The sequence below is a fragment of the Bombyx mandarina genome, chromosome A1, assembly GCF_030267445.1.
Source record: "Bombyx mandarina strain Sakado chromosome A1, ASM3026744v2".
Taxonomy (NCBI): Eukaryota; Metazoa; Arthropoda; class Insecta; order Lepidoptera; family Bombycidae; genus Bombyx; species Bombyx mandarina.
Window position 1 is genome coordinate 6,810,581 of NC_143234.1, and position 17,859 is coordinate 6,828,439.

Consider the following 17,859-nt stretch of genomic DNA (forward strand, 5'->3'; position numbering starts at 1 on the left):
GATAAAATTTGTTGCAATGTGGTGGTACTTATACGTTTTAATAAAAAAACCATTATTGTATAGGCCGCCATCATATATTGAAGCCAATTCTGGCTGAGGGGAGTTCAAGATCAAAATTATTTACAAGTTATAAATATTAAATCGAATATGCTTTGAATATGAAATTAAAAGCAAATACTTTATGACGACCAAGTACAAGATCGTGCAGACGAAATTAGCTCAGCTCCTAACTAAAAGGAATCTAGGGAAGGAGGGACCTTCAAAGGCCCCCGTCAACGTCCAAGGGCGCTCTTGGCTGCTCTTTTATAATTTATTCATTTTGATTGAACAATAAATTCAACAATACACACCGTTTTGTTGTGTAACAAAACAATTCAATTGGTGTGTGAAAACTTTTTCATTATTATTTTCAGAATCATTTTTCTCTTTAAGTTACCAGTTCGTTTGTTTTGCATTATTTTAGATAATGTCGATGTTTATGAATCTAAGCTGTTGCACGTAAACTCACTTTGTTATTTTTTTTTATGATTGCAGAATATCATGGTCAAGGCATGGACGCGGGAGGGAACAATTTTGACTCCGGTAAGTTTTGTACCATCGAATAAGGACTTGCCTCCCAATGTCTTGGAAATGTATTCTCAAAAACTTTAATTCTGACCTCACCTCAACTTTTATTTATTTATTTTTTATTGCTTAGATGGGTGGACTAGCTCACAGCCCGCCTGGTGTTAAGTAGTTACTGGAGCCCATAGACATCCACAACGTAAATGCACCACCCACCTTGAGATATAAGTTCTAAGGTCTCAAGTACAGTTACAACGGCTGCTCCACCCTTCAACCGAAACGCATTACTGCTTCACGGCAGAAATAGGCAGGGCGGTGGCACCCACCCGCGCGGACTCACAAGAGGTCCTACCACCAGTGATTACGCAAATTATAATTTTGCGGGTTTCATTTTTATTACACGATGTTACACCTACTAGACGATGACCGAGCTTCGCTCGGTTTTGTTTTTTGTTTTTTTTTTATAAATTGTATTATTTAGAAATTCTATTTAAATACGAATTACATATTGATAAAATGATGAAATATTCCAAGATCCTTTAGGCATTTTTAAGTGAACACGTGAGTTAAAAACACACAAATATTATAAATATAAACAATTCATTTTCTTGGTCTAACCTTAAACCAAACACTCATTGGCTTCGGGTGGCTTAACAACACCATCTGCTGAAATAGCTTTAGTGTTATTGTGTCTTGCCCTCAATTATGAAAAATAATATTATTCGCCAATAGATGTCGGGAAGAGTCATTAAATTGATTATCGATAAAGTTGATTATTGAAAACACGAATAAAACAACATTTTCTGAAAATAAATCGTAGCTAGATCGATTTATTGCCCCTGAAATCCCCTGTATACTAAATTTTTATAAAATTCGTTGGAGCCGTTTCCGAGATTCCGTTGGATATATATATACATACATACAAGAATTGCTCGTTTAAAGGTATAAGATATCAACTGACCTCATGTCTCAATGTCGGTGGCAAGCCGGCAGCTATTAATAGAATGAAGTTTCTGCTTAATACCGCGTGGGCAGTTAATTCGTCTGCCCGCCCGCCCCCGTGAACAAATACTGTGAATTAGGTTTTATCATCTGTTTTAAGCTTTAGCTGTAACTAAACATTTTGAACGAGATTTTCGAGGAAGCCTCCGAATGTGAAACTTGTTTTTATAATTTGACTAGCGATCCGCCCTCGCTTCGCTTTTTTTTTTTTATTGCTTAGATGGGTGGACGAGCTCACAGCCCACCTGGTGTTAAGTGGTTACTGGAGCCCATAGACATCCACAACGTAAATGCGCCACCCACCTTGAGATACAAATTCTAAGGTCTCAAATATAGTAACGACGGCTGCCCCACCCTTCAAACCGAAACGCATTACTGCTTCACGGCAGAAATAGGCAGGGTGGTGGTACCCAACCGCGCGGACTCACAAGAGGTCCTACCACCAGTAATTACGCAAATTATAATTTCGCTTCGGCAACTGTAATTTATTATTGATTTCTCCACTATTTAATGGATGTTATTATACATATAAACCTTCCTCTTCAATCACTCTATCTATTAAAAAAAACTGCATCAAAATCCGCTACGCAGTTTTAAAGATTTAAGCATACATAGGGACGGAGAAAGCGACTTTGTTTTATACTATGTAGTGATTTGATAACGTTCTATTTAGCTTGACAGGTACGACGTACGCAGACGCCGCAGCTCTTTCGAGCTTTAGTGGCTAAATCCCAACGCCATTAGTGCAACTGCTTTTGTGCCTTGGTACGTAGCAGAAATAGGCAGCATCGTGGTAATGATAAGTGCGAAATTTCAAGATGTCCTACCCTGCGTAACCAAGATTGAGAGTAGTTATTTCTTTTAGCACTCAAGACCTTGAGTTTCAGAAAGGTTAGGAGGGGGCATCGGGTCAACAATTTTATGTGAATGTAGATCCGTTTCACGGTTTATGTAAAGCTTTCGTGATTACGAATTGCAATTAGGTCTAGAAGTTATTTCAGAAGCTAACGCATGGGAAGCAGTCACTCAAAATCATTACTATATCGCTGGTGGCCGTAAAATGTAAAGGATACTACATGTTATCATATATTATTTTATTAACGTAAAAAGATTTACTTCTATTCTATTTATTTAAATCTATCTATACTAATAACTAGTCAGGTCATAAGTATTGTCACCCAGTAAAAACTTTTCTTTTAGAATGCTGGCCACAAAAAAGTTTATTGAATTCGAATTTCGAATTGTTCATGAAAATAAAAATGTATACTTTTAGAATTTTACTCATTTTTAAATACGGAGTGGACGCTTAAAGAAGACCGTGTTGCAGTTATTGCGTTGCATCGTTGCGGTTACGCGCCAATTCAAAATTTTAACATACTGAAAAATTTGAATATAACCAAAAGATTCGTTTATCGTACCATCAAACGATACAATGAAGACTCTAGTGTAGATGACAGGTCAAGAAGTGGTCGCCCTCGGTCTGTTAGGACTCCAGCAGTGATAAAAGCCGTGAAGGCGCGAATTCAAAGAAATCCCAAACGTAAGCAGAAACTGTTGGCCCTTCAGATGGGGTTAAGCAGAACCACGGTGAAAAGGGTGTTAAATGAAGACGGATGTTCCGTTATAACTACTGAACCATGCATCCGATTGACTTGAAACTTGGTATCCATGTAGAAAATACATGTACTTAATGGATAGGCTAATATTTATATGAGTGTTGGACTCCCTAATAATAATGACAATAAATAATAATGTTAATATTAAATGCGAAGCGAAGCGGGCGAGTACGGCTAGTTTATAATTCAACTCTATGTTCATTTAAAAAAAAAAATTCGGAATCATTAAATTATAAATAGATAGTAAGTAATACATTTTAAATGGTAAAAAAATATCTACAGAGTCCAGCACTTTTACGTAAACTAAATATTTTATTAGAAAAATGGATCGTGAATATTCTCGAACTTGCAGCGCGAAAGGATGATGGCGAGGGCTTAGCAGCAACGTTGAAAATAGATTTTTTTCTCTCTCGTCAATTTGCAAAATTGAAATCCCGGCTCAACTCAACCGACACGATTTCCTTATGTTTCATTTGAATAATTGACATGTCTACATTTATCTCTGGAAATTTTACGCCCTCGATTCGCATTAATCTTTAGCTCAGTTACTTTTCAAACTGTGATATCAGGATAGGTTGATTCTTGACGTTGATTCTCATTGTTTTGCTTTGTGTTTAAATTTTGGCGGTGGTGTACTTTTAATGTTAGCTCACGTCAGATTTCACTGCTGATGATTTGGCTTCTGATTTTTAAGTGGTTTTGGACAACTTGTGAGGGCTCTATGTACTAACAAGGTACTGTTACAGGATGTGTCCAGGTGAACTTTTAAAAAAAGGATACTGTTACTGACACTGAGTTTATTTAAATTAAAATTGAAAATAAATAGTTCAACTTGTATGAGTTGTCCACTACAAAAGCCAAATCTGTTCTGCCACCTTTTTACTAATAAATCGTCTTCTTTATATTGCGTTGGTATTTACGGTCATATGTAACAGTAACCTAGGACTACAATAACTAGTAGTCCGAATGCCTTCCCAGTTTTACCTGGACAGGTGAGCGATCATGGATTCAGTCAGAAGGGATGGGTTGCTAACAGCTGCCCGAGCGCTCCCGAAGGTGATCTAACAGCTTCAACAGGTGCTTTACAAATGCATCTACTACCGGATTTAAAACGCCACCAGCTGAGAATTTTTTTTTTTTTTATTGCTTGGAAGGGTGGATGAGCTCACAGCCCACCTGGTGTTAAGTGGTTACTGGAGTCGATAGACATCCACAACGTAAATGCGCCACCCACCTTGAGATGTAAGTTCTAAGGTCTCAGTATAGTTACAACGGCTGCCCCACCCTTCAAACCGAAACGCATTACTGCTTCACGGCAGGAATAGGTAAGGTGGTGGTACCTACCTGCGCGGACTCCCAAGAGGTCCTACCACCAGTCCTTTAAATGATCCCTTAAGAAAACCAAGAAGTTAATCGAGATACCTTATCGGCTTTCATTATAAACTTTATCAATAACTTGATGTCGGATGCCTTTATAAATACTGTTGTCAAAACAAACATGTATGATCAAGAAAATAACAAAACAAAAATGTTTATTGTTTACTTGACAGTAATACACCGATTTGTTTCTTTTATATTATAATATTATGCTATTCTTCTAATATCAAATAACCTAAACACCCTTCATTCGATGTTCAGGATAGGAAAAACGATTATTTCTGCGTAGCGACGAGGTAAGCCTCTTAAGAGAGCTTTTCTCAAATGGAACACGTCTAATTGGGAATATATTTTTTTACCTGAAAATACGTTTTTAACACTCTCATTTATTTTTTATCTCATTCATCACGTGCCTCTTGAAATATTCAATTCGTAATTTGCGTGTTCATTAATAGATTGTAATATATTTTTGTATTTCAATTCAGAATACGCCTAGAATTCGCTTGTATCGATTATAGATAGCGTTTATAAAACCAGTTTCTAAACATGAACGTTTGAAATTTATAGACGTTATTTAACGACATCATGCATCTCGGTAATGTGAAATGTGAGATCCCGATGCTTTGTTTGTTGTGCAACCTTGAAGATCAATCGTATTGTATCACACGTATTATTATTATATCAATCATTGTTGTGTTATTTTTTTTTAAAGGGATTTTATGACCTGGTAACTGAGACCTTTAAGTCATGTCTTATTTTAATTTATAATCATATTTTTATGAAAAATATTATGGAGTGAAACGAAATGAAGATGATTAATTTGAGACATTAATCAAATGGGATGAAATTAAATGTAATGAAATGGAATGAAATTTAATCTCAGTAAAATTGTGGTCATTTACTAAGATTTTTTCAGTGGACTTTCTGGAGGATCTCGAGAAGTTACGTCCAGCGGCTTGGTTTCATTTTCCCACATTTGTGCACTTTCACAGATAATAAACAGTTAATAAACAACCATTATTACACATTTAAAGCCGAAGGAACACTAAACAGACAAAATAAAACAAATCACACAACTTAACTCCTCGCGTTCCCGCCAAAAAGTCATTGTTGTGTTATGTTAGAAATATTCGTACCCTCGGTCGTGTTCCTAAGAGTTTCTATGAATGCTATTGTAATTTTTAATACCGTCCACGTCCTGCCTTTTAAACTGAAACACGCGGTTTCTTCTTTAACCCAAAACTCTACTAGGGAGTGTCTGCGGGCTTCATTTTATTACATACACATTGGGATACATTGCTAGTTTATTTTGTAGCGTTGCAAATAGCCGTAAGCGTCTACAGCTTTCATTAGATACAAAAGAAGCTATGAAGTTTGATATTATTTGATTTCGTTAATGTTTCGAATAGATCTGAATTACTGGTCCTACCGACCTCTTGTGAGTCCGCACGGGTACGTACCACCGCCCCGCCTATTTCTGCCGTGAAGCAGTAATGCGTTTCGGTTTGAAGGGTGGGGCAGCCGTTGTGACTATACCTTAGAACTTATATCTCAAGGTGTGTGGCGCATTTACGTTGTAGATGTCTATGGGCTCCGGTAACCACTTAACATCAGGTGGGCTGTGAGCTCGTCCACACACATAAGCAATAAATAAAAAAATTGGAATATCTCGAAGCGTTAGATCGTAAAAATCTCAAATACACAAAATAAATGTTAGGTGCGTTTGAAAACTCGTGACCGTTGACGCGTGAAGGTGGGTTGCGTTACCCGACCACGACCGTCTGTAATATAATCGATCACAACGATTTCTAAACGTACCTATTTTATGTGAAACAGGCACAAGATAATAGACACTAATAAAATAGAAACTAAGTACTCGTATTCTTAAGGACTAAATGAATGTTAGTCTGGCAAAATAAGATCATTTTAAAAGGTTTTTTCTAACCAGACAATCATGGGAGATGTTTCTAATGAACGCTTTTGTTTTGAAATACAAGGAAAGCGGTCTCAATTCTAATTGAATCCATCGATAATTGTGGTCAAATACCTAAAATATGCAATATTTTAGCGATAATATAGGGAAATAATCGGAAAGATCTTATACAAAATCCGTCTGAATTTGGCAAAACTCGGCCGAACGTAACTTCGTGAGACGTCAAATGAGGCCAAAATGTGATTACGATACTGTGACAATTTATACAGCGCGATTAGCCACACATTGTAAGTTGCGATTGATGTAAGCTTGAGAGTATAAAACGTTACAATTATTAGATTTTATTTAGTGACCAACCCGGTTCCTCTTTACCTTGTCTGTGTTTGAAATCAATAAATTATTGATATCAAACACAGACATTATTACAGACAGTATTAAATACTTCCTTATTTGATTGACTGGTGCTAGGACCTCTTGTGAATCCGCGCGGGTAGGTACCACCACCCTGCCTATTTCAGCCGTGAAGCAGTAATGCGTTTCGGTTTGAAGGGTAGGGCATCCGTTGTAATTATACTTGAGATCATAAAACTTTTATCTCAAGATGTGTGGCGCATTTACGTTGTAGATGTCTATGGGCTCCACTTAGTAACCACTTAACACCAGGTGGGCTGTGAGCTCGTCCACCCATCTAAGCAATAAAAAAATATATTTTTGAATCGAATTTTGTTAAAATTTTCATGATCTTTATATTGTATGTATGGTATTTATAACATCTGTCAGTCTGCCAGTATAATGATGTCCTGTCAAAATCGTCTCAGCCGTTTTGGAGTTTAGCTACAAAAACGACAAAGAAGAAAAAGCTGGTATTTTGACATTACAAAGTTTATCAAATATTTACATTTATTTAGCCCTATTTAAAATAGAAATTAATTTTACACAAATCAAAACTATTTGTTTTGGAATAATTGTTTAAAGTCCAGTTAAGATCCCTTGCATTACTTTTATATTTTTTTTGGCTATTGGCGTCCTGTAGTGTCGTTATGAAGAAATGCATGAAAGAATTAGGTCAAGCATAGATATCTGAGTTACTAATTAATGTATCTAAAGTCTGATGATCTGATTAGATAATGTGCAGATTGGACAACTAATATTGAGAAAATCCAAAAAAAAAAAGAAAAGCCCGCTGAGTTTGTTTCACCGGTTCTTCTCAGGACTGTGGCTTTTTTTGGAACCGGTGGTAGAGTTAACATTTTCATTTATATTTTGACATTCAACAAGTGTGTTTTTGATGACATCCAAGTTGAAATAAATGATATTGAATTTGAATTTGAATAAATTGCATTCTTGCGCGTGTTGTGCCAATGAATCGAGAATTACACGTAATTTCGGATCCTCCCGATCGCCCAGCGGTGCTTTTAGGTACCTCAAGCACCGGTCATCGTTCTCGTCGAACCCGTCGCTTTAGACGAAGGGCTCGGCGAGTAAATTGAGCCCACTGAGTTTCTCGCCGGTTCTTCTCAGTGGGTCGCGTTTCCGATTTAGTGGTAGATTCTGCGAAGTACTGCTCTTGCTAGGGTTAGTGTTAGCAACGTCGTCAGAATGAGTCTACTCGCTCGGTTATGCTGGCATAGCGTCTCAATACTACCAGATTAGGTAGAAAAAAACAACAAAAAAAACAGTTTTTTTTATTGCTTAGATGGGTGGACGAGCTCTCAGCCCACCTGGTGTTAAGTGGTTACTGGAGCCCATAGACATCTACGACGTAAATGCGCCACCCACCTTGAGATATAAGTTCTAAGGTCTCAGTATAGTCATAACGGCTGCCCCACCCTTCAAACCGAAACGCATTACTGCTTCACGGCAGAAATAGGCGGGGCGGTGGTACCTACCCGTGCGGATACTCAAGAGGTCCTACCACCAGTACAAAAGTACAGTATTCACCAAAGGATGTTTATGTTATAAGTGTAGACCACAATAACGCTTAAGAACCTCATCTACATTACTAGTAGTTTTTTTTAACAAGATTTTTGGATTTTTGACTTAATAAATCGTCACAGCAATTATTGCATAATATAATAATAAGGGTTTTAAAATAACGTAAGAAAGTCAACATTATCCCACGAATAAATTGTCCCTTTTACCTATTATTTAAAGGACGCTTTTTTAAAACGATCATTCGAAAACTGTTTATCTCAAATTAAATAATTTATTTAATACATATCATTCGAAATTTTGTTCGCAGGTCAGCAGCCACAAGAGCAGGAGCTGGCGACGAAGATGCTGCAGATCCAATCGAAACGTTTCTACTTGGACGTAAAGCAGAACAGGAGGGGTAGATTCATTAAAGTAGCCGAAGTAAGGCAATATCATTGGATTCATTAATATCAAAGTATTGAGTAGTCTTATTTATTAACCTTAGTAACGACTCCTGAAAACTGTGTACTGGTCGCAACGCTAGTCCAGCATCTTGATAATCCAGCGAAATTACTTTCTGGATTCGGTTTTTTTTAAAAGAAAATAGCCTGTTAATGGTTTTTGTATTCGTTAAGTATTTATCTGTCTTTAAATTTTGATAAACATTACGCTTTATAACATTGCATCCAGAATACCTGGGAATTGTTTGTAGTCGCCAGAGTGGTTAATAAATATTGAATTTTAATGAAAATATTTATTGGTAAAGTTAAAAAAGGAATTTTCGCATATCCAGTAATCGTATCTAATAAACTTCATGGCGTAAAAGTTTAAATAGCATTGGTCAGACATATGTATATCTCTTTTCTTTATTGGGCCGGTACTGTGAATTTTTATCGGTACCTTTTCTGCAGTTTCTTTCTCACACATCATACATATTCATGTCATTGCTCATGAAATTGCTATTTCAATATTATTTTAATCTAATACATAAACTTTTTCGACTATGTTTTGGGAATATTCGTTTCGTCTATTCATCTTATCTAAAGATAGGACAGCGAATGTGATATTAATATTTACACCAAACTAATTCTTGAAAATTAAATAATAATAAAAAAGAGGAATTATTTGCTTGAATTCTGACATATAGATACTGCATATAATTCTGTTGACCGTTCAGTTGCTATGCAACGTAACACTTAATTAACTTGTTTGAATCGAATGAGAAATGTAGGTTTTGTGTTACATTAAATGATTAGCAAAAGTCATCTAGGAAAATCGTGTCTTGTGTGACAGGGAATAGAACTTGTTTTCACTTAATATTAAACAGCGAAAAATATTTCTAGGAATATACCTTTAATGACACTTTAGGTAAAAAAAAAAATATTCGAGAAGTAATCTCAAATGGCATGTAAATAATGGAAATTTTAAATACACTTTGTGTAGGATTAATCAATTTGATGCAATTAGTAATATTTAGAAGTCTAATACTATACTATATAAAAAGTAAAGTATACAAACACAAGAACAAAAAATGAATCGGAAAACAGCTTTAAGTTAAAGGTTTAACATTCAACGGTCTTTGGTTAGGATATCCACCGGTTACGGGTGTCGGGAACCAATATAGGCGACACGACAAGTGGACTGCAAATAACTAAGAAGCTATCGATATTAATTTCCCGTCGTAAACATAAACACTTATAAGGTTAGGGAAGGCGGTAGATAGCAAACGCTCCCGCGCGCATCAGCTGTTTTTTTTAATCCTGTTGCATTGCGTGCTATTTTTAATCTCATCAAGAATCCTTGTCTGAAATTTACAATTACGACGACTTCGGCAATGGTTCGTGGCAATGGAATGAGGCTATCCATAATATATATTTAGAGAAAACGAATGGATATAAACAAAAGTCTAGTCGCTTGAATAGTAAATTGCTAAATTTCACTACTGATCTTCAACGAAGAGGATTTGTGTATATTTCTGTTTATTGAGACGTTCGAAGAGAAAGAGTAGTGTTATTGTTACCTCAAACATATTTTAGTTGAAATGCCAAATAGCTTGATTGGTTTTTATTCAAACGAAACTAAGACAGATTATTGGAATAGCGTTTTAACTAAAATAAGTTTTTGTAAATTTAGTCCTTGTAGAGATGCATGGTCTTTGAAAAAATCCTAATGAAATTTGATTTTTGTTTTGTTTTTAATGCCACCGAAGATAGACGACCGGACCGGCTACGTTAGGGTAAGTAGTGACTGTCGCCCGTGGACATCGACTATGATAATGTCAGTGGCACTGTTTAACCGTACCGTATTAAAGACGATCTCTTAGTTTTCAGTTTCGTAAGTTCCAAACGAAACAAAGTCGATGAGTATTTTATTAAGGGATGGCAATAGGTATCTGGCGCCAGAATATCGGGTTCGATTTTCGTATATATGCCAAATTTTTGTAACGATATGTCGTCACCGTTTTTACACGATTGTTGATTAAATATAATAAAACGAAACTAAAAATTGCAATGTTACTTTGGGATTTCCCAACGTGTGCTACATAAAACTAAATTTTTTTTGGTATTTCAAAATTGAAAAGCCCCGTCTAATTAAGTAAATGTTTAATTTGTATACAATGCGTCGTCCTTCGCGAGTCGTTACGTAAAGGCGAAGCGATAAGCGATGACAAGATCAAGATAAACATCTAACGGTTACGTAATGCATCGATAAAACCGCCGGAATTCATTGTTTGGTTAAAGCGAAAACGTAAATTAGTTGTCACGTTGTGAATATGAAATAATACCCAATTAAGCTGTCTCCGTATGCAGGGAGAAATGTATTAAGTTTTAATTTTATTTTGCAAGGCTCTAGACGTCGTCATCCATAACAATAATTCAGTTCATACCTCATCACATTGAAAATGAGAATTCCATGCGAATCTTCAGCGGCATAGCTAGCGATTTCACTCATTCCAGTTTCAGTATCTGTTGAATGACTTTGCTTAAAGGATGCTAGGGCTAGGATAGTTAGCTGCTAAGTCTGGTCTTGGAACAACTGATTTGCTAGACACACAATACAATTGAATATGCAATTTCGAAAAGGGCACATCTCTGAAAATGTAAAATGTTCAGGAAACGATAAAAACTGATTATTTTCTAAAGCAGTGTAAAATTTAAAATATTAACTTTTGAGACATATTTTAGTGTTAATTAGCAATTGAAAATTACTAGAATTATTATAAAATGGGTGTAGGTAAGCCTCAAAACTACATGTATATGAAAAAACGTATTTGATAAAGTATGCGACATGTGCCCTTTTCGAAATTGCATATACAATTAATGGTAACAAATTCGCTTTTGCTCTTGTCTAGATTGGAGCGGACGGGAGACGCAGTCAAATATTCCTCGCCATGTCAACAGCTGCCGAATTCCGTGACCACCTGTCCAGTTTCAGTGATTTTTACTCATCACTCGGACCACCCAATCCGGACAACGTTCCCGATGACGGAAAACTCAAGTCGGAAATGATGCTTAAGGTGATCTACTTTAAAAAATGAGCTCCCCTCCACGGTGTTTCCCGAGCGCTATGACATGTCCTTCTTCAAACGAGGCCAAGCCGCTGCCTACCGCTTAATATTCTCCAAGTATTAAGCGGTAGGCAGCGGCTTGGCTCTGCCCCTGGCATTGCTGAAGTCCATGGGCGACGGTAACCACTCACCATCAGGTGGGCCGTATGCTCGTCTGCCTACAAGGGTAATAAAAAAAAAGGTTTAGTGGACAGACCTGATACCCAAATGGGGGCGATATTGTAATTCTTTGATGTCTTAACATAACTTGGAGTGTGAGGTGTAATTGTGTAAAGCCGTACAAATCTTCTTGTCCTAGAACATGCTATTTCATACTTAATATCACTTATTATTAATACTAGCTTTTGCCCGCGACTTTGTCCGCGTGAAATAGTTACTTTGGCATAACACAAAATTCATAGCCCCCACTTCATTTACGTAGAAAGTGAAGATATTTTTGACTCTTAGTTTTTTACTGTTGGGAAGTTGTTTTACTTTCTAAAGGAAACCTTTTTTTGGGTCAGGAGGAAATCGCTGGACTTCGTCCTCTGTTGGGAATAGCGGACAGGGCATGTCGGACCGACTAAAAACCTCCTGTCCCTCAACAACCCACGTCCAAACCTCGCATGAGACATCTCAAGGAAACTTAATATTCTGTTGTTGTGGACGAACTCGTTAAAATTTGGAGACTCAAGCTTTACGTTTGGACCGTTCGCAGGACAACCGTCGGTACTATTTGGATCTGAAGGAGAACTCCCGCGGGCGGTTCCTCCGTGTCTCCCAGACCATAACGCGCGGGGGGCCCCGCAGTCAGATCGCGCTGCCGGCTCAGGGCATGATCGAGTTTCGGGACGCACTGACCGATCTCTTGGATGACTTCGGTACTGATGATGGCGGGTGAGTAACGCTTACCCGCGGTTTCGTTCGCGCTTTTAGCCTCTTCAAGCACCGGTCGCGATCCTCGTCCCATAAACACAACCCACTGAGTTTCTCGCCGGATCTTCTCAGCTTTAGAATTCCCGAGCGGTTCACCCGATCTCAAAGTAAGGTCCAAAAACTGGTCACGCGTCGAGAAAAGGTGATTGATATTATAGGGGTAAGGGTGATTATATCGCTCGCCTTTACACATTGAGTAACTACCCTCCAAAGACAATACTAACATTTTTGTTATGGCAAATAGCCGATAATTCAATAACCGATGTATATAAATGGGCGTAGATAAGACAGTTACATTTTCTAGTTTTTTTTTAAAACCTTTTATTGACAAGCTTTAGTGTTACCAATAACTTTGTTTTTTAAACAAATCAGAAACAGATTAAGCTATAGCTTTCCCCTCTATTTGTGAACTGATTATATTATTTTTGTTTCGCAGCAATTGAAAAACCTTAGTGTTACCAATAAATTTGTTTTGAAAACACAAAGCTTTTTTTTCAAACATCAGTAAACAAAAGAGAAAATGTTTTAAAAATCATGAGTTGATAAGGATTGTAGTCGAATTTCGATCATTGCCTGGACGCTAGATAGAATAGAATTATGCACACCCGTTACTGAATACAAGATTTGTCTTCGATAAAACTATTTAAAGTGCCATACGATGGAGTGTTTTTATCGCCATGAGGGAATACGTTACAGTATTTAAAGTCTAATAATAAAAATATTAAAAAATACATATTATCCAAACAAGATTTTGGATAATCAAATTTCATTTTCTAGACATACCTTTTATTCCTGATAATTATAACGAAACTTCTTTTGGGATAATAGCTTCAAAGGAGAGCTCCCCGAAGGTCGACATTTGCGTGTCGACAACAAGAATTTCTACTTCGACATCGGACAGAACAACCGCGGTATATACATGAAAGTAAGCGAGGTACGTGGACGTCTGTTACACTACTATATCTATTCTGTCTTTTTGTTCAATTTTTTTTCATTCGTTTGCTATTTTTTTTTTGTTTTGCTGAAGTTAATTTTTTTTTGCTGGTTTTGCTCAAAAACGTTACTCGTTTTTTGTACGTATGTGTACTATAGTATCAACCTATTTAAGTTTCCAGACTCCGATATCACGAGATACATCTTCGGAACCACAGTGTAGCTTAAAAACAATAATTTTAATTGTTTATTTTTTTTATGTGATTGCTTTTTTTACGAATTTGTAAGCGTGTTCTAAGGAAAACACAGACTTCTGTTTCGTGCACAGTACAGTGACATTTGCATAACTTGTATATTTATGTATGTTAATGTATCTTAACGAATATTTGGTTTATAGTCTGTGCTAAGAGCGGTTCACTACAGTTTTATATCTTTGATAGCTTTCTGTTCTAGAGGCTTTCTGATCAAGGAAGGTCTATATGTTATACCTACCTCTAATAGACACAACCCACAGAGTTTCTCACCGGACCTTCTCATTGGATCGTGATTTCAATCCGGTAGTAGATTCAGCGAAGCACTGCTATTGTTAGGTTCAGTATTAGCAATTAGCCCGTAAGCTCACCTATCGATCCGTGAGTAGTTGGAATAGTTCCTTAGGCTACTACCAAAAACCAACTAGGGAAAAGAAATCAATAATCCGCGCATAATAAAATCCATAAACCTCTGGCCAATAAGTAATATTCAAATGTCAAAAGTGACGTTAATACAGCAATTGCTGGTTTTACATTTGTTTAACAGGTTCCTAACATGAACCTTTCAGTCAATGTGTTATGTTGTCAAAGATACCCAAATTCAATTCTATTTCATTGCGTTATAAGATCAAATTTTGTGATAAGACAATGTTGGTTAAACATGACTGCTCTGTGACAAAGAGTACTATCAAATTTATAACTTAGATTCAATTCATCGTACGTACCAACACCTACCAATTGAAATAACGCCACAAATGTTCTGCGTAGGTCTATCTGGCCTCATCTCGCTTGTTCCGACAGTTATCCTTGCAAGCTATAATTTGATGGACTCAGACTGATATTGCAGCTGGGGAATGCAGTTGTGACAGTAATGAGAAATATGATTAAAGTGTTTGCTTGACATTTTCGGCAATAGCATTATAATAAGTAGACAGTGACTGAATTACTTAATTATTGAATTTTTTACCGATATTTAAAAACCAATAAGGCAACTTATCCGGTTAATAAGCCAGTTCCTCGTCGAACCCGTCGCTTGCGACGAAGGGCTCGACGAGTAAATTAACTCTCAGACACAGCCCACTGAGTTTCTCGCCGGATCTTCTCAGTGGGTCGCGTTTCCGATCCGGTGGTAGATTCTGCGAAGCACGGCTCTTGGTAGGGTTCGTGTTAGCAACGTCATCAGGTTTGAGCCCCGTGAGCTCACCTACTAGCCACGGTTACGCTGAAATAGGCTATCATCAGCTTAGGTAGGATAAAAAAAAAACGATTTGAATAGCTCTGTCATGACAAACCATTAGATTTATTATGGGGTGTATCCAAAATTTCATCTCTTAATCATGATTTTTTCCACTTTCTTGTGATGATGACATGATTATTTTTTCTATTCGAATCATTCAATTCGGTTTCTAATGGAATAGAGTCTCAAAAAAAACACGCTTTGACTTAGTCTTCTTCTTATCCGTCAGTTTTAATTATATTTCTTTTGATTATTAGTATCTTATGTTGCCAATATCATATGTGTTAGTTTGCTACGCCTCTCTTACCACTTTTACTACTACTCAGAAGTTGAATGGGTTGCCCTATGAATAACATTTATATCTTCATTTAGTGCAGTAGAATGCAAAGTCATTTAAAACATAAAATAATTTAAAATAAGTTCAAGTTGACTTCAATAAGTTTTTATTAGACGTCAATACATAAAATTTAACCAAAATAGTAAATGTCTTTTTTATTGATTTATTATGGTAGTTAGTGCTTATGGTTACCGTTGTCATACAGGCAAATGAAAAATGTGCTATTTAGAAATTATAAAAATCTGTTTAATAAACTGTATTGTTCCACCATAATATGCCAATAGTCCACAATGGCTGCTTTAGACGTATTTGCTCTTTAAACACTTATTGACCACATTTCAATTGATGAATCGGTCCTTTTTCGAAGAGTATTGATTGCATTTGAAGATACCAAACAAATGGTTAGATTAAAGATATTTAGCTTTCGTAAAAATGTTTTATTAAAAATAAATGCGTTAAATTTTTTTTTTACTTCATCCTAAAACAGTACCTTGATTTAATATGTAATTATTCAAATGCCTTCCTGCGGATCAGAAGGTAACTGAATTTCGAATATATATTATCATACATAGATATAATTTTATTTGCTTATGTAGCGAGATTTCAAAGCGGTTTGAAGAAAAAAAACTCGGATCTATGTTTATTTGGAAATGTTAAATGAATTTTACTGAAAAATATCAATATCAATGATATTTTTGTATTGATTTTATATTCATTCCGGCTTACAAATCCCTTTTAATTATTACCCTGCTTAATAGAATAGATTAGATAAGTAGATCGTACTGTAAATAAGTGTTTATTAGCGCATAGAAATGAGGTCGTCAGCGCAAAAGTGGCCTAACCCATAATTTTTCATATACGTACTTATTACTATTGTATTAATTGCAATATACATAATATTGCAATTTATTTGAAACATAAATAAATTATTGCAATTTATTTGAAACATAATAAATTTTTATTCAAAACCGGCCTATCCCTAGTTTCACCCATAGATGGGTTTGTAAACATTATTTTTGTGCGTATTATTTTTGTGTATGAAGCATTGTAAAAATAAAATCAAACCTCAATAGCTTCATACTATCTATGGTAAGCTTAGGCCACTTTTGCATGACGGCCTTAAATGTATGTATGTATAGACGTTCTATCGTAAGTATAAATAAATATTCAATGTATTCAGTTAATAAGGTAATAAAAGGGTAATAGAAAAAAAAACAAATTCAGCAAAAACAAAGATTGTTCTGTCAGAAATCAAAAAGATCAAAATACGAAATGAACAAATCGACAGAATGTTCTGTGTGCTTAGTGCGAGTTTTTTAACGTTCTCGATAGCGTAAAAGTTAACTCATATTTGAATGGAATGGGCTGGTTTGCGTACGTTAGCCGCTAGGGGCGCTGTTCGAACTGCATACAAAATTGGGTTAACTTTTACGCTATCGAGAAAGTTAAGAGACTCGCACTAAGCACACTGGACGCTTTATGCGTATTCGATAGTGGGCCTTGCACCGTAATAAAATGAGTACAGAGCTCGCTTAACGTTCAGGTGAAGAGTAACTTCCGCACCGCCATCACCGTGCCGGAGAAGTGTTGGACCCGCTTCAGGGACATCCTGGCCGATTACTGCGACAAGATGTGCCGCGCTCACCAACAGAACGCCGAAAACCATCAGGTTCGTTGGTCAATTCCATCGACAGATTGCCTTGACAGTGTGCTTAGTGCGAGTCTTTTAACGTTTTCGATAGCGTAAAAGTTAACTGAAATTTGTATGCATTTGGAACAGCGCCCCTAGCGGCAAACGTAAGCAAACGTTCCAAGTCCATACAAATGTAACTATACTTGAGACCTTAGAACCGTGGTTACCGGGCCCATAGACATCTACAACGTAAATGCGGCTACCCACTTAGAGACATAAGTTCTAAGGTCTCAATTTTAACTACGGCTGCCCCACCTTTCGAAATAGGCAGGGTGGTGGTACCTACCTGTGCGGACTCACAAGAGGTCCTACCAGCACGTTTACAGTTTATACTGGTGTATTCCAGGGCGGACCCATACCTGGTGGTTCCGGAGTCCGGGGCGGTCCCTCGCAGCCAGCGCCCTCTTCCTCCGACATAGTAAGTAAACGTATCCCGAAAAAGTAATACACTATAGAGGTGCATTGATCGGACCCACGTGATGTGTGGTTTTTTTTTCTCTCTTGTTTTTGTTGTTTTTT

At 36.7% G+C, this 17,859-nt stretch overlaps 1 protein-coding gene across 11 annotated transcripts in view; it reads left to right on the forward strand.

The window, feature by feature from the left end:
• Positions 1-17,859, forward strand: part of Pur-alpha (Purine-rich binding protein-alpha) — a 40,589-nt gene that overhangs the window by 13,780 nt on the left and 8,950 nt on the right. For 7 of the 11 annotated variants that reach the window (XM_028182014.2, XM_089739897.1, XM_089739899.1 and 4 more), the window contains 8 exons: positions 535-582; positions 8,735-8,847; positions 10,616-10,642; positions 11,759-11,923; positions 12,672-12,850; positions 13,718-13,823; positions 17,191-17,316; positions 17,687-17,758. In XM_028182014.2, coding sequence (XP_028037815.1) covers positions 535-582; positions 8,735-8,847; positions 10,616-10,642; positions 11,759-11,923; positions 12,672-12,850; positions 13,718-13,823; positions 17,191-17,316; positions 17,687-17,758 — 836 coding nt within the window. The remainder of the gene's footprint in view (positions 1-534; positions 583-8,734; positions 8,848-10,615; positions 10,643-11,758; positions 11,924-12,671; positions 12,851-13,717; positions 13,824-17,190; positions 17,317-17,686; positions 17,759-17,859) is intronic. The other 4 variants (XM_028182018.2, XM_089739901.1, XM_089739902.1 and 1 more) reach the window with 2 other exon arrangements.